The sequence below is a fragment of the Podarcis vaucheri genome (genome assembly GCF_965113315.1).
Source record: "Podarcis vaucheri genome assembly, chromosome: 3".
In the NCBI taxonomy this organism is placed as follows: domain Eukaryota; kingdom Metazoa; phylum Chordata; class Lepidosauria; order Squamata; family Lacertidae; genus Podarcis; species Podarcis vaucheri.
In genome coordinates this window covers 96,616,529-96,639,385 of record NC_138761.1, presented here as the reverse complement: position 1 = coordinate 96,639,385, position 22,857 = coordinate 96,616,529, and the positions used below count along the sequence as shown (strand labels likewise).

At 41.2% G+C, this 22,857-nt stretch overlaps 2 protein-coding genes across 3 annotated transcripts in view; one reads left to right on the top strand and one right to left on the bottom strand.

Annotated features, from left to right (window-relative positions):
• Positions 1–1,768: 1,768 nt before the first annotated feature.
• On the top strand, positions 1,769–12,902 carry IAH1 (isoamyl acetate hydrolyzing esterase 1 (putative)). Its single transcript, XM_082215702.1, has 7 exons — positions 1,769–2,186; positions 5,259–5,311; positions 5,795–5,943; positions 7,645–7,806; positions 8,928–9,049; positions 9,348–9,571; positions 11,839–12,902. Exons 1-6 carry the CDS (start codon positions 2,097–2,099, stop codon positions 9,531–9,533), a joined length of 762 nt encoding a protein of 253 aa, XP_082071828.1. The 5' UTR covers positions 1,769–2,096; the 3' UTR covers positions 9,534–9,571; positions 11,839–12,902.
• The window catches only part of ADAM17 (ADAM metallopeptidase domain 17), a 27,126-nt gene continuing 16,193 nt past the window's right edge, over positions 11,925–22,857 (bottom strand). For both annotated transcript variants that reach the window (XM_082215515.1, XM_082215514.1), the window contains exons 11-19: positions 22,018–22,170; positions 21,239–21,438; positions 20,613–20,716; positions 19,400–19,534; positions 18,310–18,440; positions 16,851–16,929; positions 14,747–14,835; positions 14,444–14,500; positions 11,925–13,741 (exon numbers count right to left, since the gene is read on the bottom strand). In XM_082215515.1, coding sequence (XP_082071641.1) covers positions 13,388–13,741; positions 14,444–14,500; positions 14,747–14,835; positions 16,851–16,929; positions 18,310–18,440; positions 19,400–19,534; positions 20,613–20,716; positions 21,239–21,438; positions 22,018–22,170 — 1,302 coding nt within the window. In that variant the 3' untranslated portion in view covers positions 11,925–13,387. The remainder of the gene's footprint in view (positions 13,742–14,443; positions 14,501–14,746; positions 14,836–16,850; positions 16,930–18,309; positions 18,441–19,399; positions 19,535–20,612; positions 20,717–21,238; positions 21,439–22,017; positions 22,171–22,857) is intronic.

Here is a 22,857-nt window from a genome sequence, read left to right as displayed (position 1 = left end):
TACATACATGCACCAGAACGTTCCTGGCTCTGCTAGCTTCTTAACTCCAAGAGTGACAAAGTGAATTAAGACATTTTAGCTGCTATGCTCTTGGTTCGTCTCCCCTCCCCACCCTGGCTTTTTAGCACTTAGCTCCTTTGCAAAAAGTTTTCTTGTTTGATTTGTGCATATCAGGTTGCTGTTAAAAGCATAGCAGCTAGGTTTTGCTGTGTAGCAAGTTGCAAACTGAGTACACAAGGAGGAGGTGGAAGAGACTTGAGATGGATGTTAGAATGAGGTTGCTCCATGAAATTCATTGGCAGTAAGATTCCAGATGGACAAAAAGGAAAGTACTTCTGCACACAACACTGCCTGCTCTCACACAATATGGGGGTGGCAATGGCAGAAATGGGTAGATGATAACACAACTTCATGGAGGGCAGGTCTAGCTAAGCATAACCTCCAGCATCAGACAGTATGCAACTGAATACCAGTTATTATTTTGATCGATTACCCACCTTTCACCCTAAAGTTGCTTAGGAACATGAGTGGGAAAGTGCTATTGCTATTAATGTTGTTAGCATTATTTATTGCATTTACAGAGGCCCGACTGACCTCAACCAGAAGTTGGGCATGCAATGTCTCCAGTTTCTAGTTTAAAAGTGATACACGGGTTAATTGTAGGGGGTAGGGAATAAATCCTCATGCTGTGGAATACTTCCAACCAATTTGGCAGGTGCCCTGGAGCAGGCCTATGCAGCCATTTTTAATTTTCTTCAGTAGCCATTAAATGTATTGCTATGCACCACTGTGTCCTTTGAGGAGGGGGTGGTGTATAGATACTTTTATAAATAAATACAATTTATATCCACCTTTCTTCCAAGAAGACAAAAGTGGCACATACGATTCTACACCTGGCTCGCTTCATCTAATTATCCTATATTTTCATGGGTGTATCCTGTATTTGGGGGGGGGGCAGCCAAATTTTCTTTTTTTAGGAGATCAAAGTTGTAAAATCACAGATAAAAATACCCACGTGAAGCGGACATTAGAGGGCGGCAGGCTTCTGCTGTAGGGGGAGTGTCACAACCTCAAATAATAGAGTGCTTTCAATGCTTTACAATAATGTTTGTGGATCTAGGGTGGAGGGCAGCTGGCCCCCACCCCTTGGCTATGCCCATGTATATATTTCACTTTTTTCCTGTTGTAAAACGTCCTGTGATCTTCAGATTAAATAGGTAGGATAGAAATTTAATAAACGATACTTGCACTATGAGGTGTCAAAAAAGGATATTTATGTATGCCACTACTGCAGCCTGTGTTTTGTTAACCCAAAAATGGAAAACGAGCGAGGTCCCAACTAAAGAGGAATGGCAACTTAAACTGATGGAATATGTGCAGCTTGCAGATCTAACATAGAACAAGAAGAACATACGTTTAAAGAAGATTGGAAAATGTTTATGGAATACACGGGGGGGGGAATTGTGTACACTTGAAAACGTTAAGATAAATTCAACAGTGTAAATAAGTTTTGATAAGATGTAATAATGGAATACTGAATGGCTTGGTTTATATAAAATAGGCAGGGATTTATGTCATGCAAAATGAACCATGGAAGGAGAAGGGAAGTCATTGATATTTTAAGGTTGGTTAAATGAATATTCTAACTTGTAAAACATAAAATGCAATAAAAATTGTGCGTGTGTGGTTAAGCAGCTGGGAAATCAGGGTTCAAATTCTGACTAGGCCATGGAGCTCAGGGGGTGGAATTTGAACCCTGATCACCCAGCTGCTTAAATCAGCCACACTTTGAACCGTTCGTGTGCTGCTGCTGCTGCTGCTGCAGGTGTGGGGCTCCCCAGGTGCGTCGGGTTGGCCTTCAGGTTTTTTTACGCCACCTTCGCTATAACGCGGCCAGGAGAGACGGAGGGAGAGGCCTCCACGCGCGCGCCCCACTTTCCCCTTTGAATGCCGGCGGGGAAAGCGGCAAGCCTCGCCTAAAGCCCCTCTTGTCGTCGTCGGCGGCTCCTCCTCAGCTCAGCGGAGCGGAAGGCAAGCGCTGCAAAGAGCGGCCTCAAGACCGGCCCGCCTCTCCGCCGCCCAGGCGACCGACTCTCATGGCCCTCTCTGAGGCCCAGGCCTGCGGCAGGCGGCTGTTGCTGTGGTCCCCACCGAGGGTCATCCTCTTCGGAGACTCCATCACTGAGGTAATTCTCCCGAGGGGCGGCTTCTCCTCCTCCTCCTCCTTGGGAAGGCGGGTCACGGCAGCCAAGGCCGGCCCAGGGGCCTCCTTCGCCTGCTCTTTCTCAAAGCCTCGCCCCTGACGCCTCGCCGTAGGGCCTTTTCCTACCCCACTTCTGCTTTCCCCACCGACAACAACGGCTCCTGTTCCCACCCGCCACCCGTTTACGAGCCACTGAGAAGCAGAATTGTAAGGAAGGAGGAGAGCGGGCATGGAAGCTGGTTTTGTCTTGCTGCAGACACAGAAGTGGGGTCTGGGGTGGGGAAATCGCCTTTGTTGTTGTCGTCGTCATCTCAGCATTGTTGTTGTTATAATTTTGAGGTTTCAAATATAGAATAAATATTCATAAATGCACACCTATCTAAATATATATGAACCATGTGTCTGAAATAGTATGGGAGAGCAATCCTGAAGTCACGTTGATACTCCCAATGACCTTAAATACTCCTCTGCAGTAAGGAAGGCAAATGGGGGAAGCCTTCCTATTGTCTTTTGGCTTGCAGATCCTGACTTAAGGGCATATCTGTGTATGAATAAAGTGAGCCTGTCTTAAGAGTGTATTTGTGTATGAATAAAGGGACGCGGGTGGCGCTGTGGTTTAAACCACTGAGCCTAGGGTTGGCCCATCAGAAGGTCAGCAGTTCGAATCCCCTGATGGGGTGAGTTCCCGTTGCTCGGTCTCTGCTCCTGCCAACCTAGCAGTTCGAAAGCACATCAAAGTGCAAGTAAATAAATAGGTACCGCTCCGGCAGGAAGATAAATGGCGTTTCCATGCACTGTTCTGGTTTCGCCAGAAGCGGCTTAGTCATGCTGGCCACATGACCTGGAAAAACTGTCTGTGGACAAACATTGGTTCCCTTGGCCAGTAAAGCGAGATGAGCGTTGCAACCCCAGAGTCATTCGCAACTGGACTTAACTGTCAGGGGTACTTTACCTTTTTATAGTAAGCCTGTGACCTGGACGCAGGAGCTAAAGTATTGACCATCACAAAAGAATGGCCAGACTGCCCAGGTACTGCCATCAGTGACCACTGTCAGGTATCCTGGCAGGTAGGATTTCTGCTGTAGACCCCTTCCTTCTGTGATGTATGTATGATGTATGATGTTTTAGCAGGGTGGACTTGGGCTACAGGGTAGGCAATTCCAAAAGTCTGTATAAGGGCTTGTGCATTATTGTTCAGGGTTCTCCTCCCTCCTATGTGTGGTGAGTAGGGACCCTGTTGCAACAGTTCCTTTAATAAAGATCAGGCTTACTAGCCACTTTGCTCAATATACTCTGCTTGGCCTCTTTCTCCTACGGATAGGAAACCAAGGACTCTATATGAATACCCCATAAGGGAAAGGGAGCAAAAAAAAATTCTTATAACATTATCATCATCATCATCATCATCATCATCGTTGTTGTTAGTTGCTCGTCCTGCGAAAAGGTTGCCGAGCAACTTAACAGGATTTAAAATCACAAGTATGCATTTTTGCACAAAATTTGGCAAGAACGCATGCAGCATGTTAACACATGCAATAGCAGCTGCAGAAAGTTTCAGCAGCTGCAGTTAACACCCTCCAATAAAACGTGGTGGGAGGGGGAGAGGTACATTTTTACCTGGTGGCCCAAAGTGCCATTGAAGGCCAAACTGAGTGTGAGAGGCTGGGAGCCACATCTGAAATGGTTTAGCAAGTGGAGTTTAAAAGACAGACACAGTGAAGCCTGCTGCTTGTACAGTGGTACCTTGGTTTAAGAATATTCCGGTTTAAGAACGATTCAGTTTATGAACTCTGCAAAACCGGAAGTCGTGTCCCAGTTTGAGAACTTTACCTCTGTCAAAGAATGGAATCCGAACGGTGGAAGGGCACCGGCGGCCGGAGGCCTCATTAGAGAAAGCACGCCTCAGTTTAAGAACAGTTTCGGTTTAAGAATGGACTTCTGGAATGGATTAAGTTCATAAGCCGAGGTACCACTGTATGTGGATTCAGCCTTGGTGGACTGGGGCATCTGTTTTCGAAATGCTGGTTTAATACAATGGCAACTGCCTAGGGCTGGCTCAAGGTTGAGGCCTCTTCTCTTGCCACTGCAGTGCAGGTAAAGATAAGTGGGGCGTCCTCTAAACTCTCCAAGCAGTGGCACCGTGCAAAAGCAACCGTGGTGTTGTTAATAACGGGGGTTGCTGTTGCCAGACCCCCTGCCCTTCATCTGTCTTTACTCTCATAATTTACAAAATCTGCATACGAACACAAAGATTTTTCCGAATGTTCCTCCGTGGAAAGGAAAGCAATCATTTCCTGCATTCATCCTATAGTTCATTCATTCATTCATTCATTATTTACTTATTAGCATCCTAAATCCCCCCTCTCTTGCCTCACCCCCCACTGAGCTGTTTGCAGAAAATGGTGTTAAAAGGGTCCCTACCATCAGGCTTACAATTTAAAATTGTGCAGCACACAAGGAAAAAAGGAATAGGAGGGTGGAGGAAAGGTAGTGCTATAGGGTAATGCCTGGGCTTAAGCTTTTTAAAGCACTGAAGCACGCAAAGCTGCACACATGGGAAGGTTCAAGAAAAGTTTTGCTGCTTGTTTCTGTTGATTGCATTAATTGGCCTTTCTTTAATGTATGTATCTATTTAGTGCCTTCGGAGCAATGCTAGAGCAGCAAGTTACCAGGTAAGAAGTGGCACTGCGTCCTAGCAGGTAGCCTTAGCTGATGTACCATATTTTTCTGTGTATAAGAAGCCCCCCATGTATAAGACTCCCCCAATTTTGGGGACTCCAAATTAAGAAAATACCCCTCAGCACTACCCGTGTATAAGATGAGCCCCAATTTTAAACCTAATTTTTTGGTTAAGAAAAACAACCTAGTCTTATACACGGAAAAATATGGTATATTGTTTTAATAGCAAGCCCAACTTGTCTGCGGAGTGATGATAGAGCAACAGTACCACAGAGACCAGAACGCTAGGGAGAGCAGGCAGGAATGCATTATTTGATCCAGTGACGTGCGACTTAAATTAATTTTGTTAAATATTCATTACTTTCCTCTCGTTTAGTTTTCCTTCCAAGAAAATGGATGGGGAGCCTCACTTGCTCACCGCTTGGCTAGGTAAGACATAGTTAATGTTGTGTTTCAGCTGGGTTTAAAAATGAAATATCTCAGGTGTTTAGGAAGATAATCTGAAAATAATTATTCTTTTGAGAGCCTTCATTTGTTTGATGCGTAACATAAAAACCCCCTGCTAATTTTGTTCTTTTACTTCTTAATTCTGAAGTTTATTGGAAACATTTACTGAAAATGTAAAGCCTCAGTTTTTAAGAAGCAATTGCTTAATACTAAAAGGAAGATAATGCAAACAAAGCCTGCAATCACATAAATCAGGAAATGTGAGTGAATTCTGCCTGTAGATACACAAGTGCACACACATGCTGTGAAAATAGGGCATTCTGTTTTAACATTGTGAAATGTAGTTTACTGTGAGGAGTGGAGGAAAAGAAAGTAGATACTTGTGCAGACAGCTGACTAGTCTTCCACATTCAGAGCATGGTATTATTACAGGATGACATTTCTTTCCAAATATACTCCTTTTAGAAAATGTGATGTTCTGAATCGCGGACTCTCTGGCTATAACACAAGGTGGGCAAAAATTGCTCTGCCAAGATTGATCAGCAAAGATTCTGATGCTAAGAACACTGTTGCTGTAACTGTCTTCTTTGGAGCCAATGATGGTGCTTTAAAAGGTGCAGTATAGTTTTACTCTCCCCTTCCCACTATTTTTTTCCAGAATAGTTCATCAGGTTGCAGTAGACATGTAATTTCAGATATCTGAGAATCCTTCCAGTAGCACCTTAAAGACCAACTAAGTTAGTTCTTGGTATGAGCTTTCGTGTGCATGCACACTTCTTCAGAAGGTCTTTAAGGTGCTACTGGAAGGATTTTTTTATTTTGACTATGGCAGACCAACACGGCTACCTATCTGTAACAGATATTTGAGAGTTAGCATTTCAAACACTTTATTTTTAAACGTATTTTTTAAGGGTTTATGTGCTACCTTTCAATAAAAAACATGTTTTCTGAGCAGCGTAGAACCAAAACAAAATACTAAGTAAAGCAGCAATGAATTTCACATTTATTTGTTTCTATGGCCAAACATACAGCAAATTCCAGGCCTTGTAACACTTGTAGCTTCCTATGCACTTAGCTCAGTGCTTAAGTGGTAAGCTAGAGGATTGGAAAGTGGCTCTAAGTAGGCACCTTTAATTATGGTTTAAAAGTGCAACCCATGCCATGTGAGCACTGCACAGCTTGCAGTTACTGATGCCAGGAGTGTGGGCAATGTTGACTTATCAGCAGCTGCTAGCCATGGTGACTATGCTCTACCCTCACTGTCAGAGGCATTATGCCTCTGAATACTGGGGGGGGGGGTCCCCCAAGAATGCCATTGTACTCAGGTCCTGCTTGGCCTGTCATAAGCATCTGGCTGGCCACTGTAAGAACAGAATGCTGAACTAGATGAGCTCTTGTCCTGAGCTAGCAGGGCTCTTATGCTTTGATGACAGGAAGGGAATTGAGCACAAGATAAAACCACGGACATTTGTGGACTGTAGGTGTTGGATATCTACTGAGTGCACACCTGTCCCGCTTCTGCAGGCACTGTTGATTCTAGGATTGCTTGTACCAAGGTGAGAGGGAGAGCTGGGTAGAACAATGAGAGGCACTCATGACTGCAAATCTCCCTCTACATTCTGCCTGTGTTTGTGCATGTGTGTAGGAAGAGAACAGGGCTGTGTTGTCTATGCACGTAGTTTGTGCCTATTCAGTCCATCTCTCTCTAACTAATAGTGTAATATTTGTAAGCAAAAGTAGAATTACATTTGCTTAAAATGATAATTTATTGTATTTCTTGTCTTGTCTCAATAACTCATGGCTCAATATTTATTCAAATTGCCTCTATTCCACTCTATAGCAAAAAAAAAAAAAAAAAAAATTAAGAAGTTGCCAGAGTGACAAATATACAGTCCTTGCCCTCAGGCTTACAAACTTAAAAAAGACACAACATAAAAGGGAAATGAGTTAAGAGGGAGAAGATAAGCACCCTCAGGTCATAACGTCCTAGTCACAGATTGGCCAGGAGGAGCCCAAAGTTGTTGGTTTCAGCTACACCAATGGAGTGACCCCACCTCCCTTCCCTTTCTCTATTGAAACCCGATGTAATGGCTGCTGGCAGGAAATAGTTGTTGGAGGAAGGAGCCTGGCTTCTCTGCAGAGCTGGTGTGGGTCCTGCTTCCTTTCTTCCCCTTCCTCTTCTGCAGCTTGTTGTAATGTAAACATATAGTTGGTTTATCAATGGGCATGGATGCACACATGGCCCATTATAGCAATGCAGGTGGGAAGGTAATGTGAACCATCTTACCTAAATGTAAACTATCATGCCTGAACAGATGTGAACCCTAAACAGCATGTGCCACTGGATGAATACGCAGACAATTTGAAAAGTATGATACAGTACCTAAAGTCTGTGGACATTACAGAGGATAAAATAATTTTGGTGACGCCACCACCCCTGCATGAAGCAGCTTGGGAAAAAGAGTGCATTGCCAAAGGTAAGAGAGTTTTTATCTCCTCTCATTTTGGATTAAGAAAACAGTGTACCTAAGCTCTGAACACTCTAGTGGTCAACCTATTACATGTTCTATAGGAAGCAACTGTCTTAAGTGACAACTGGTGGCCATTGCTGTGTGATCATAGAACTGCTATGCTATGATTTAAATGCTATAGAAGCAAAGCAAAATGTCTTGATTAGCTGATGCTTCTGCACAGCAAGCAAATAGGCTTAACATATTTTTAGTATTGTGGCAAATGTAGTTTTGGGAAGTGCTATAAGTTAATTTTCACTAGCCCGCTCACATGGTCTCTGCCAACTTTGTTCCATCATCCACACCTCACTAAATTGAAGTGCGTGTCTGTGCATCCAACACCTTCAAAATAAGAATGAAAACATGCAGCATTGTGGATGTAGATCCGATTATTTAAAGAAAAAAACCACCACCCAGCAGTAGGTATGTGAACAAAAATATTTTGCTGTGTACTGAGTTTCCAGGGGTGGAAAACTAAAACTCCTTGGGGCCTCGCTGCCCAGCCCACCATGCCCCTTCCTTGCCCTCTCTCAAGAAGGTTTTAGGCTTGCTAAAAGCATCTTGTGGAGCCGCTGGAGACTTTTTTCAAGCAGCTAGAGTGTGTTTTCCAAGGGGAAATGCAGGCAGGGAAGTCTTGAGAACAGCCTGGTTTTGGTGCCCATAGCTAAGGGGGAACTGTTGTGGCTCCTTTCCACACTCGAGTTTATTTCTACTCCAACTTTCTAATTATACATGGAGTGTTCAAGGTACATTGAATTATAATATATAACATCAAGTCATTACACAGCAGAAATCACAAAAAACTAAATAAAAATTCCAGAAGATGTATGAAAAGCAAACAGGTCAGACCAAAATGCGAGCAAAGTTGCCCACATGAAAAGCTCAGATATTACTTCAGCAACCTGACTTACCCTAGCAAGTGTTCATATTGACCCACAATTAGGCATATGGATCCTTGAAGCCATATTCAAATTATATTTGGATGTGGACCTTGAATCATAATTGTGCTATCAAAGCAAGAAGCGAAAATCTAAAGCCCTTCTTTTGTTGACCTTTCCCCCTCCCTGCCAACCCCCAATTCTCAACAGGTGAAAAATTAAACCGCCTCAACTCTACCACAGGAGAATATGCCAAGGCATGTGTTAAAGTAGCCAGTGAGTGTGGCACTTCCATCATTGATCTGTGGACACTTATGCAAAAAAATAACCAGGTATGACCCGTTTTATTTATTTATTGGATTTGTTGGTTGCTTTATGTTGGGCAAAACAACCCAAAGCAACTTACAACCAAACCAGTCTCTAGACATTTTAATAGTGAGTTTTTAGAATGTCATTAGAAACAATGTGTCAATTTGGGACACTCATTAAACTGAAGCAAAGGTTGATTCAAAGGGCCCATGCCGTGGTTCTGTAGAACAGTAGTAGCTTGCTTAAATGTGTTTGGCTTTGGTTTCCTTCTAAAAAGTCACCAGACTAGTTTGTTGTATCTTTTGAAAACATCCGTTTTAGGACTTTGGCTGCTACCTCTCCGATGGACTTCATTTATCAGCAGAAGGAAACAATTTTCTAGCAAACCGGCTTTGGTCACTCCTGGAACAAAGAACATCAGCACTTCCTGTAATGCTTCCCTACTGGCGTGATGTAGATCATCTCAACCCTGAAGCTAGCCTTCAGGGGAATCTTCATGATTTATAAAAGTTATAAAACAGTGGCTGCTGGAGAGAAAACAGCAGGTATCTTTTCAAATACAAAATATTTTTTCCTACATTTTTAGATTGTCTGAATCATTTCAATTTTTCCTCCTAATTAAGCAGTGGCATTAAGCTGTAGCAGTGCCTCAAGCAATACTTAAGGCATATTTAAACAATCCAGTAATTGCAGTGACCAACTGAACTTGAAGCAGAGTGATTCCATAGTAACTGTATCATTTATAAGCTTCTTAACACAATATTTTGTGTTTTAGCTAATATTATTTGAACTCCTATTAACATTGAGCTACTGGTGTTTACTGTCTCGATCTTTCCTACAGAAAACAAGTAGTTTATATGCTCTTTTTATTGTGACCAGCTTTTTACCCAGACTTTTGGCAGCAGAGCCACTCCCATATTCAGTCCCAAGGTTTACACCGGCCAGGTTCACACTGGCAGGTAGAAGCCTGGAGCTGGCATAGCAATTGGAGTTGATGTCTCTTAAGTCATAGCAGTGGAACCAGCTCTGGATCGTAGGTCATCTCAGCTTCTTCCCAGCAGGAAGTTCACTGACTTTAGTGGGTAGGATGGGGAGAGCAACACTAGCATCACTCCACAGCTGGAGGCTGGTGGAACTGTACCTATGCCCATAGCAGATGAGCACATTGAATGTCAAGTTCAGGGGTCGGCAAGGCTTACCGGGCATAGGCCGGATCACTCCTGCGGAGATTCAGTGCAACGCCAGAAATTGCGTCTGCGCTTGCCCAGATGCCGAAAACCGTGCCTGCGCAGAAGTGATTTTTGGCGTCTGCGCAGAAGCGATTTCCAGAGCCGCGGAAGAGAGTCCCTGCACTGTGCCAGTTTAACGCAGCGCGGGGGAACTCGCTCACCGAATGGGCAGCTGAGTTTGGGGGCAGCGCATGGCCTGGTTAAACAGTCTCCGTGGGCCACTTCTGGCCCATGGGTCTTAGGTTGCCAACCCCTGGTCAAGTTGATCACTAGAACTGAATCGTAAGCTGTAATTAATTTTAGATTACTATCTCCAGGCAGCACATAAACTTAAGAACTTGCCTCCCAGGTTTACTTAATATTATTAGTTTTCAACAAATTCATTTCTTACATTCTTTAGATTAAGGGAAGTTTATATTTTGTCATTTCAATAAAAATTGAATTGGAAAACAAAAAGTAAGTTTTGAGTTTGTCTGGAACACTCATGCCACACTGTGTTCTTTGACGATTTTGTCCTATTCAAATATTCAACTCAACTGCCTTTGGCTATTCAAATAACTTATGAGATATTTTACACGGCATGTAAGATTAGTGAATATTTCTAGTTATAAAATCAGATATCAGTTTATTTAAGGCAAGCGACCATTTCCCAGAAACCCACATATTTACTTAAAGCCTGGATTGCCGCCTTCAGCTCTTCCATTTGTGCTCTTTGGTTGCATACTGTTGGATATCATTGCCCTATCTATATTCTTTATGTAGTTTCTGATTGCATGTGGCTATTTTATTAAGAGAAATGAGGTCAAAGCATGGTAGTAGTTACAGACTTCTGTTTTCAGTGGTGTTGCTTTTTTTGCTAGACAAATAAAGGAAGTGAGATACAGCCTAAAAGAGGGTTGAAAGGTGTTGCTGTAATTAAATGTAACTAGAGAGGCTCTCTGAGCTGACAGCCTCCTAGTGGCTGTGTTCAGACATCATGCTAAACCATAATTTAGCATGTTTTCCTGGCAGGGTCTCCACTTGCTGCTTTAGTTCAGCCATGAGGAGTTCAGAAGCTTTTCTTTCTATTTTTACTTAAGCACAACTTACATTGTCCAAACTAACAAAACTGTGGTTACTGTTGACATAAGTAGTAGAGCAAAAAATTAAATTCTGAACTCCTTGCAGCTATATTGGAGAATATGGGTCGGGGCAAGGGGAGAGCATAAGAGCTCAGTGTCTGCTGTGACTTGTTCCTATCATGCTTTATGATTTAATGTGACTGCAAAATTGGGCCAGTGTCTAATTAAAAGTCTAATGTACAAACCAACATTAATCCCACTTCATAAAAAACTTTAGCAATTAGCCATCACTTAAATCTTGGAACTGAAATAATTTAGTAGGATTTTATTGGAAAATGGCAGATAACATTAAGTTCTGGCAGTGCCAAAATCCTATTTCAGTCGCTTATCTTTAGCATACAAAATGCTGGTGTTAACCCAACTACTAAAATGAAATACTACATCCTAATCAATTTCAGAATGCAATAAAAAGGGAAGAACAGTACCTGAATTCATAACTAATCCATTCTTTGTTTATTACAGGCAATCATGGTAATATACCTTTGATTAAATCACACCTCTACAGAAGGTGCATTTACTACAAAGAGAAGTCAGCTTGCACACAGCGCTTTTAAGGAGAGGTATAAAAATCACTTTATTACATTGTATTGGGAGTTCACTTCTCACACAATTTTACTGCTAAGTAAGAAATCTAAAATCAGACTATAGATACAAATACCAAAAGGGCACAAGTTCAAGTATTAGTGTAACAAATATCCATGAAAAAGACACATTTGTCACAGGTTTGGTTGATCAGATATGAAAAAATACAAGTCTTTCATAACTAAGGATTTTTTTATACTTTGTTGGCTTTTGATGCAGCTATTAAATGTGTACATTTTACACAAATTAATGTAGGACATGATTATGTTGCAAAATAGTTATTTAAGCAGTAACACCACTTTTTTCTGGCCATGCATTTCTATAGTCACAGGCCCCAGTATTGAAATCAGTCTCCTGCTGCCAATTTATATGGGAAAAAAACTTTGCAGGGTCTCAACACCACCCCCAACTATAAGAAAGGGTAGGGAGTGACCACATGAATTCAGCAACCAACATGGTGGTGTTATTGCTTGCAGATCTCAGGAGGTGTCCAAACCATCCATATAAAACTGGCTGCTTGGGGAAGGGGACAGGAACTCTGTTTGGACCTCACCCCTTCAAACAAGCAAAAAACTGTATTCATTACACATCTATATGCTTTCATGACATCTCCTTTCTAGATTTGTATCACATGAAAGCCACGATCAGCAGCACTATTTTTAATCAAATTTTGGCAGGCAGCAATTTGCTAGAATAAAATTATCTCCCCACACAGCTGAAGGAGTAAAGTTTCAATGCACATTTTTACCCACTTGGTTTTGTAGAAAAAGGCCATCATCCATGACATTGTCATGTGCCCTTAAAGCCCTGCTTAAATAAATGGAACTTTTAACATTGCTTAGGCCTCTACTAGCTGCTGGTCAAAAATTGCATAATTAAAAGTCCTGTTTCAAATGACCATGAACACATTTATCAGATTTGCTGTGTTACCTTAACCCCTCCCCCATAACACTTCATAGTCTTTCTTAATTTAAAATGTTCACCTCATTTTTCCATTTTAAAAGAAAAATACTGCTGAATGCTGTAATACAAGAAGGTAAATCACTACATATTGGGGCTTCTGTATTCTAAAAACTTTGCAGTGCTGTTCAACTACAAAAAGGCACTTTATAAAAATACTAAGAAACAATTGGTATTAGGCAGATTATGCCTCTATGCCACAGGCTGAAGGAAATGTTCAAATCAAGACTACAAGAAAAAAAATTCAAAAAGTTTCAGTACACTTGAGTCTGTGTGTACATAGCACTCACACTGAAACTAAAGAAGATCATACACATGGCCAGCATCTGCAGTAGGTCACTTCCTTGTTTCTGTTTTTCAATACAATATATACACATACAAGATATTTCTATAATGAAATGGCTTTAGTTCATCAAATTGAACATGATTTTTGCACATCAGAGCCAACAGCTCCAAAGGCAGCTAGAGACTAGCATTCCGTTTCTTTGCTGTCCACTCTGTGTTGGCGTTGCAGTTTGAAGGACGATGCTTTCTCACTCCTTGTGACAGGATGATCTGTAAGATCCTCAAACGACTTGGCAGTTGTGCTGTTGTTTGGGAAAGGAACCTTATCAAAGCAATCATCATCCTCCATGTGAGAGTCTGTACTAGGATCCTCTTGAATGGTGTCCATTCTTTGATGGTCCAGTTTCGGACCTACCGCTGCCACAGAGACTGGTGCAATAGGCTGCAGGGGCTGGAGCCGGCTAGTCGATGGCACAGCAGGAGGCGGCTTGATAATTCGAACAGAGGCCGAATCCATGCTGCTCAACATCTCAACATTCTGCAAGGACACAAACAAGCAGCACAGTTACGGAACAATATTGGTGGCCGAAAACACAGTGCCAGACCTCTTCAATCTCTGGGCAAGCTGTCCATAAATGCTCTGTAGGGCTACCAGGCAGTACTAAGATTCAACATAGATGGCAGAAGACTGACTAGCACTACCAATCCCAGAATTCTGGCAGATACAAATCCTGGCATCAATAGTGGCAGAGGAGCAAGTTACTTTAATAATTTTGATGTACTATGAACTGTAGGATCTTGAAGTAACTTTAGTTTCATTTCTTCAATATCTTTTTAACATGTTGGAGGAGTATGGGGGATAGATGTTTTGGTGCTTGGAACTTTCCATCAATAACGGTAGCCGATTCAAATAAAGCAGAATCCAAATAATGAGAGTAGACAAGTGTAAATGCCCTGGGAACAGGAATTCCTAGTACTACAAAATTAGAGCGTTCAGCTGAACAGAAAGCAAGTTCATGACTTAAAAACAAAAAGATGTATAGACCACAATTCTACAAAACTTCCAGCGTGGTTTACCAAAAGTGTGTAAACTTTTGGAAGATACATTTAGTCCATGGAAATTTGTTCATCCTAAACATCATGAATAGTACTCAGTACTGAGAAGTCTCTGCAAGCCTGTCACATCTGTTTTGTAACTAATAGGATACTGAAAACATTATTCAGCAAAAAGCAAACTTACACTGGGGCCAAACAGAGATTTGGTGTTCTCTTCATACTGCCTATCCAGCTTCTTGTCCTATTAAAAAGAGGGAAAATGTAACAAGTCAGCTATGGAAGACACCCACCCCTGTCCACTCCAATTAACTTCACGGTAGAACATTCCCTAAATGTTTAACTACCCACTATCATGAGTAAAGCTCAAGTATATTCACCTGCACATTGTGTTTAATAAATGAAGCAAAATATAAACACCTGTCTTTAATTTAAGTGTGGGCAGAAATTAAAGAGATCTGTTTCATGAGGTTTTGTAGTTGAAACTTACCACACAGTGTACAAGAATGCTTAGAGGAATCCAAAATATTAAGGAGAATACAAGCACAGATCCTACTATGTTGTCTGCTAAAAATTTTCCTGTAAAAACAAAAACAAAAGATACACCCAATTTCAGAGGCAGACAAAATATATTTGGGTCCAGTGTTAAGAATTCTACAAATATTTTTCAAGTGGTAGCTAGTCCATCTGCTGTCACAGGATCATATAATTTGTTCAGTAGATACAATTCTGAATGACTTGTTTTTAAATCAGAGTAGACCCACTGAAATGGACTAAAGTTGATCAGAATGAATTTAAAAACCCAAGAAAATGTTCATGAGTACAACTGATTATGACTTAGTTGTATATAGTGCTTTATCTTCAAAATGTTTAAATGTTACTGTATTTCCCAATGTTGTGGAATTGCAAGTGAGCGTTCTCTTAGTTCTCCAAGACTTCTGTGGGTGTTGTTGTTTTTAAACTATTTCAATTCTGCCCTACAACAGTTGATCTTTTTTACTGCCATTTTACCTTATTACCTGCCAACTTTCAAATAGTAGGATTGTAACTCTGGAAATCTACTTTACCTGTGCTGAGGGGGAAACAAGTTATACACAAGCAAGTTAAATGGCCTTAAAAAAGTGTTTTTACATAACTTTAGTGAAAGAGATTCTACAATGTGTTTCCTTTCTGTGACTTAAACCAGCTGATAGTCTCATTCTCAGAGACTACTCTGAATTCTTTTCTTAACTAAACATGCAGAAATCAATTAAGTGTGATCAAATTGTCTTCACCTTATCAGTATTGGATCTAACATTCTAAGTATTTTAATCTGTACAGTGCCATAGCATGCTGCCGGCATGAAATAAGCATTTAATAAATAACTCAGCTAAGCCAATTGATGAGCTTTATCTCCACAAATGTAAAATATACTTTAACTTGCTAGTAATCAATTTCATTGGGTGATTTCATTGGGAGGGAGTTCTTTCATTGACACTTTATTCTGTTCTTTTATAAGCTGAAGATTCGTTTTCAATCTGAGCATTATAAAAGCATGGAATAAAGTGTCCCTCCCCTAGTACCAGGACCCAGCATCACCCAATGAAATTGATTACTATCAAGTTCAAATTTTTTTTTGGGGGGGTGGAGTTCTTGATTCCCTCTATGCTAATAGTGAACCCAGTCTCCAAACTGCTTCTTTATGTAGCCACTGAGATGATATCAGAAGACTTGGAGGAGCCCCAAGGTTTTCAGAAATAAAAAAATACAGAAAGAAACAGGAGGGAACCACCCCTCAAACACAGTCCAATGGAATGGAATGGAGTGTTCGGGTTTAAAGCACAGCTGGCTAAAAGAGTGGAGTATTCCACACTGCAATGTTGTTTGTTACACTGAACAAGTGCATGCATGTACACATCAAGTCAGTCATCTGTGGTCACAAGATGTGGTGGTGGTGGCTACCATTAGTTTAGGCAGCTTTTAATTTCTTTAAAGACAATTTCAGGCCCATCAACAACTGTTTGCCAAGATAGGCAAATTTGAACTCTTGTGTCCAAATTTCCCATGGAAGGATTCTCTCTCTCTCTCTCTCTCTCTCTCTCTCTCTGACAGCCATCTCCTTCATGCTCTGCTAGCAAACTCTCACCAAACAGATCCCAGCCTGACCAAGCAAGGCAATGTTTGATTTCTTCTACTCTCAACATATACATGCTTATAAAATAAACCTTAAAGCAAAATGGGCTACAGTTCAACTACAATATGCAAAGATGACCTGTGTTCGTGTTGTGTTATCAAGGTCACTTAAGTATTCAGCAATATGCTTTGTACTGCCATACAAGTTGTATTGCACCCACTTTCATTAGATTTGATCATGAGGCCTGAAGCATCTTCTCAGCTTGGCAACGTATGATCTTCAGACACACCTTGAAGTACAGTCTTGCACTTTCCTGCTACCACTTACAAAACAACATTAAGTACCACTACCCATGGTGACATAAAAATTGGTAACCGAAACACCTGCTTTCAATGCTCACACTCTGAAATCAAAAGATAAAGGCACTGAATGCAGAACAGCAAGGTTAAGAACAGGTTTATGGATTTCAAGGGAAGCTTACCTAGCGTATTGATGCTTAGCTGCTCAATGAAAACCCAAAGCCGCTCGATCACATCCTGCACACGCTTCTCACATTTACCCTGCAAGACATAATGTTTCTTAGAAAGCCATTTTATGCAATGTAAATTTCAGTCATTCCATCTTGAGGGAATGAGTTATGGTTTAAGGGTATGTAAAGATCGGGAGGAAGCCCCTTTATGTGCTTGGGTGTCAATTATCACCTAATATTTCTGCTCAAACCACAGCATGAATTGGTAGGAACTTACAGAGTCAATTTGTTTGGGCAATGCTATTGTTACACTGAAGAAGCTTCTGGAAGGAAAATATGTGATGTGAATTAAGACTGCAGCTGGGCATGAGCAGAAATACAGAGCTTTATTTAAAAGGGGCTTTTCTTCCCCTGATGAAATGACTATGAGCTCAATACAAGTGTGACCAAGAGCATCAGCCACATGTCACACTGTGAGGAAAGGGCAAGGAATATTGTGTGGGTGGAACACTTCAGCTGGAATCTGAAGGCCTACTTTAGGCATAACCAAAAGTAATTTTGTTTTGTTTGAACAGTAGATCATAATGCATAAAAAACAGTGGTTTTTCAAATTTAAATTGAATTTTACCAATGTATTTGCCTCTGCCAGATATACTGAGTTAAGAGAAAGATTTTCTAAGCAAACAAGGAACCAATTTGATTATTTCCCAAATATGAATATTTATAGTTTACCAGCCAAGCATAGGTGTTGAAAAGCAAGTATTACAGTCTACTCAATATCTATCAGTATTTGAGTATTTTTTGTGAGGATGGAGTTTACACGGTGGGCAGGGAGAAGAAAATATGAATATCCCAGTGCGCAGCTTCTTATATTCCAATACTTAATCTATCAAACTGCCATGGGTACTGGTCACAAGAGATCCTATATGAGAATATTTTAAATACATTTCCCTCCATAGCTTAAAAAAAGAAAAGAAAATGCAAAATGTACACAGCGCAACAGAGATGCAAAACATGGTAATAAAAATGACACACAGTAAATCATGTTCTATTTAGCTGTAAAACTAACACTGTTTAGTGAGCAGATTCACACCGTTACTTAGGAAATTAAGTAGTGTCAATGGGTGTTAACTGGACACTTTGCTCTAGGTGGCCAGTTTAAATAAACACAAACTGCTCAAAAATCTGCCTAAAATCCCATATGGTATATGAAACTACTTGAGTGGTTCTATGGATATTGTTAAAGAGAAAGGGGGGAAAGGTAGATGGGATAGTGGGAAGAATCAGAAAATAGGCAAATGATGCAAAAACCACAGCAACAGTGTTAAGCTGACCATTTTGGTTTTGCTCTGGGACCAATTTTAGGACATGATGCGAGAAGAACAAAATTTCACAGTGATCTATTTTCTGATTTTGCACCAGTATGCTTTGAGGAGATGAAAAATATTATCCTAACGCTGTATACACTCACATTCATGTCACAGAATCCCACAGTGCATGGCTTTCCTTTCCTCAAATACAGGAAATTCCGGTTGTCATCAACAGTTGGGCTGCATCTCCCATCCTTGTCTCGACAGCAGACCTTGCAAGAGTTATCCGTTTCTGAAATTAAACATGCAACTTCCTAGTTAGCTTTTGGGATATGTATGCATTACTCCTTTACGAAAAAGTAATTTCCCTTTGCTGATCATACAGCTTTTCAATTCATTAGTCTACTCTTGAAGACCACACTATTTTATGAACAAGTTCCTGATGGTACTCAAACACAGATAACAAGTTAAAATTTATAAGAAGCAGCACCCTCCACTCTGGTAAGAAGGAAAAAGAAACTTCATTAAACTCAGAGTAAAATGGAGATATTCAAGGGTTAGTCCCCCTGCAACAGATATTTAAAGCTTCCTTACCAATCAGTCCCAAGTAACAACACCACCAAATAAAACATTTTATTTCAACTATTCCAAAGAGTGGCACTGGAAAGTACTAGCGCTGCCACATAAACAAGGTCAAGAAGTAAATGAGTAGGCAGGGAACTGGGGAAGGGCATAGAGCACATGCCTTGAATGCAAAAGGCCAAATATTCTATCTGGTGTCTCCAGGTACAACTGGAAAAGATTGCTGCCTGAAACCTGAGAGCTTCTACCAATAATACTGAGCTAGATTGACCAGTGGTCTGACTTGATATAAGACAGCTTCGTTGCACTAGCAGAGAAATACTTACCATTACCATCTGACCAAAGGTCTAGAACAGTGTTTCCCAAACTTGGGTCTCCAGCTGTTTTTGGACTACAATTCCCATAATCTGACCACTGGTCCTGCTAGCTAGGGATGATGAGAGTTGATCAAAGTCTAGCAGTTCATTCAAGCTGTAACTTGACCTGACCCCAGCACAGACAATATTAGTGCCTGTTAACAGGAGACCTTGCCTACCTCTAGCTAATGAAGCAGCGCTCTAAAGGGAAAATGCATGCTGCTCTCCTTCACTTTGCTATGTCTATGGCTTGAGCAATCAGTTTCCAATGTCAAGTAAGCCCTGGCTCATCATGTAAGGGAACCCTCCTTACCATTACAGGCGCATGAACTCTGGTTCTTCCCCCACTCACAGAAGGGTATGCATGCGCCATCTTTGCACTTGCCCAAATCCACACAGACAGTGTCATCTGGGGCATTCCCTGGGGGAGGACATTCACTGCTATTGCCTATGAAGAGATTTAGTGAGAATAAGCCTTGCATCAGGATACGAATATCTGGAAATAAAGTAAGGCAGCAATCCTAATCCCATTTACCTGGGATGAAGTCCCAGTATATTTAACAGGACATACTTCTGAGCAGACATGTTTAGGATTTCTATGGCTTGCTAAGGACAGGTAAGAGATCCTCACAAGTTCCTTCACACAGCAAGTCCCTCTGAAAGACTTCCCTCAAGAAGATTCCTACTACAGATGCCAAGAGGCAACACTAGATTTTGCAGGCATCCACTGAAAGAAGGACATCTCCCTCACGCAGCTGATGCCTGCAAAAAGCAGGCTTCTTTCTCGCCCCCAGCCCCTGCTTCCCATCTGCTGATGGCCATATGAAGAAAGGACTTTGCCAATTCTATGATCAGCACAGCCCAAAGAGCTAAATACTGGGGTACCTCGGGTTACATACACTTCAGGTTACAGACTCCGCTAACCCAGAAATAGTACCTCGGGTTAAGAACTTTGCTTCAGGATGAGAACAGAAATCGTGCTCCGGCGGCGCGGCAGCAGCGGGAGGCCCCATTAGCTAAAGTGGTGCTTCAGATTAAGAACAGTTTCAGGTTAAGAACGGACCTCCGGAACGAATTGAGTACTTAACCCGAGGTACCACTGCACCTGTCAAAGTTGGCCAATGGGAGTGGATCCAGCTAAAGATCTGGTTCCCAGAGCCAAAAAGGCTCCACTCTTACGTTCTATAGGAAAGGCCTGTTTATGTTCAACATCCCAGAATCAGCAGCCTGCCAAAGCATTTTTGCTTTATTGCAATGCCACATATTAATGCAAACACTCCCCCACCCCCCGCCCGCCAGGTGATTCCCAAGTCAGAAACATGCATCTCTTAGAATGCACCTTTCTTGGGACAGCCTTAAAAATGTGTCGTTAAGGTTAAGTAACTCCCATTATTCCAAAACAAGGTAAACACACTGTACTGATGGAAATGGAAATTAGGAAAGAGCAAAAGATGCACAGGCACACACTTTTCTAAACATGCGTAAGACAAAAAGTGAATGAGTAACTAACAACTACAGTGATGTACCTGTGCAATAGGACTCTCCTTTACAGGTGGCATTGATGGCTTCCTGGCACTTTTTCTGTGCGCTTTCGAACTGGCATCCTTTACAACAGGGGCTATTGCGATCACTAGGGGATGAGAAGGGAGAAAGAATAAACTTAGACATCTGAATATTCAGGATTACAAACCCAAAATAGTAGCAGAAAGAAGGGTCAGAAATGTCTCTCTCTCTCTCTCTCTCTCTCTCTCTCTCTCTCTCTCACACACACACACACACACACACACACACACAGACACACACTGCAGTTCTAAAATATTTATCTATACACTTAATTTAGACATGCAATCACCAACTACCCCACCAGTAATAAAAAAGAGGCATAATACTTAATTACATCTTTGCTACGAGTTAAGTAGCTGGCAACCAACAATTCAATAAGGCAGACATATGAACTATCAGAGTTTATTCAAAGGACTAGCCTCTTGTTCACTAAACTCATGTCACACAATGTATGTTATTAAAATAAACAGCATCATAAAAGTAAACAAGCATAATCATGTGTTTCCTCAACTATGAAAAAAAAAAAAACAACTCTCTTGCCAGCCCCACATTTCCCACCACCACCCCTTTTGTAGGAAATATCTTTCACCTGCATTTGGCATTTGGCTTCAGCTTGCACTCAGATGTGCAGCAAGGATCAACGTGCAGACGCAAGAGGCCTGGGTCACATTCCTCGTCTTCATCCACTCTGGAGTTGCCACATACTTTGTTGTTGCGCTCTTGGAAGCATTCTGGCGCCTTGGCTTCAATAGTCCGAAGGATGGATTCTTTACTGCAGCTTGAAAACATCTGAAAGTGTCAATAAGAAGAGGAAGAAACAAATTAGTGGTGAGAGAGCTACTAATTCAGGATTGTGCGAACCTATATATAATTATTAGCTTTGCCGCACAAGTGCAAAATATGGTACGGAATTAAACTGGTAATTTTTTTTATTCCTTTCTCATCGGCAGCCTTCTTGCCTGCAAATTCAAAGGAAACAAGTGTATCTGGTGAGAACTCAGAAAGCAGAATAAGACACTTTGGTTGGCATATAACTCCCATGTATACTAGGTCTTAGCCTTCATCTTCCATCCACAACCTGATCTACAGCTTGACATCTTTTCCTCTATCCATTCCTTTTCTTATCCTCTGCCACACTGGTCCTTCCTTACAAAATATTTTTTTAAAAAATAGTTTGACAATGCAAATATTAAGTAAAATAATGACCTCCAGGTTCCTTCCCTTTTCCATTCAACACTACCATATGTAGGGAACCAAGTTGCCTACATAGGTTTGTAATATATGCATACACACACACACACACACACACACACACACACACACACACACGTAGAGAGAAAAAGAAAGAAAGATGATTTTAAAAAATACCTTATTGTTTTCATGATCACCACTCACAGCAATTGGGTACATAACATATTTTCCTCCCTGATCTTCGGTGGGGGCACATTCTGGCAAGCCATCAGGATCATGCTCTGCCCCAAAGTTGTGTCCCAGCTCGTGAGTTGTAACCAAATCGGCTTCCTTATAAAAATATACACACAAAAGAAGCATGCTCATTTAGGGAAGTTTTTAATGTTTGATTCTTTATTCTGTTTTTAATCTGTTGGGAGCCACGCAGAGTAGCTGGGGCTAACATCACACAGTCTTTTATAGGCTGCCTTTGAGAAGCTAATGAAGTGTGTAGCGCTCTAAATGTATTATAAATGTAAGACTACCAGATAATTTTACTTTAACACACAGAAACGGCCAGATTGCTCACTAGTGGTAGTTAAAGTTCTTAAAATTTTATTGGTGCAGCAAAAGGTGAATATGATTCATAATCATGTCTTCAAGTGGAAGGGGGGGGCAGTGATGACACAACTGAAAACGGCAGTGTAACACCAGAACTCCTCACTAACCCATGTTAATAAAAGCAAAAAGATGTGTCTAATTGGAGCTAATTAAACAATCCTTTTTGAATTAATACTGGACATGTATGGAGAAAATAAACATTTCAAAGAAAGATGCCCAAAGCTTGCTTTGAAGTGTAAGAGAGAATTTCATCTCACAGCACAATTGGAGAAGGGCCAAGAGACAGATTGACAATGGCACCAAAAGGTCAAAAGCTTTCCGAAGAGGGACAGAATTGCTCACAGAGGTAACTAGGGTACTCAAAAATATCAAGCAGGACTTACAGAAAACAAGCTTTGAAACTAACTGAAAATAACC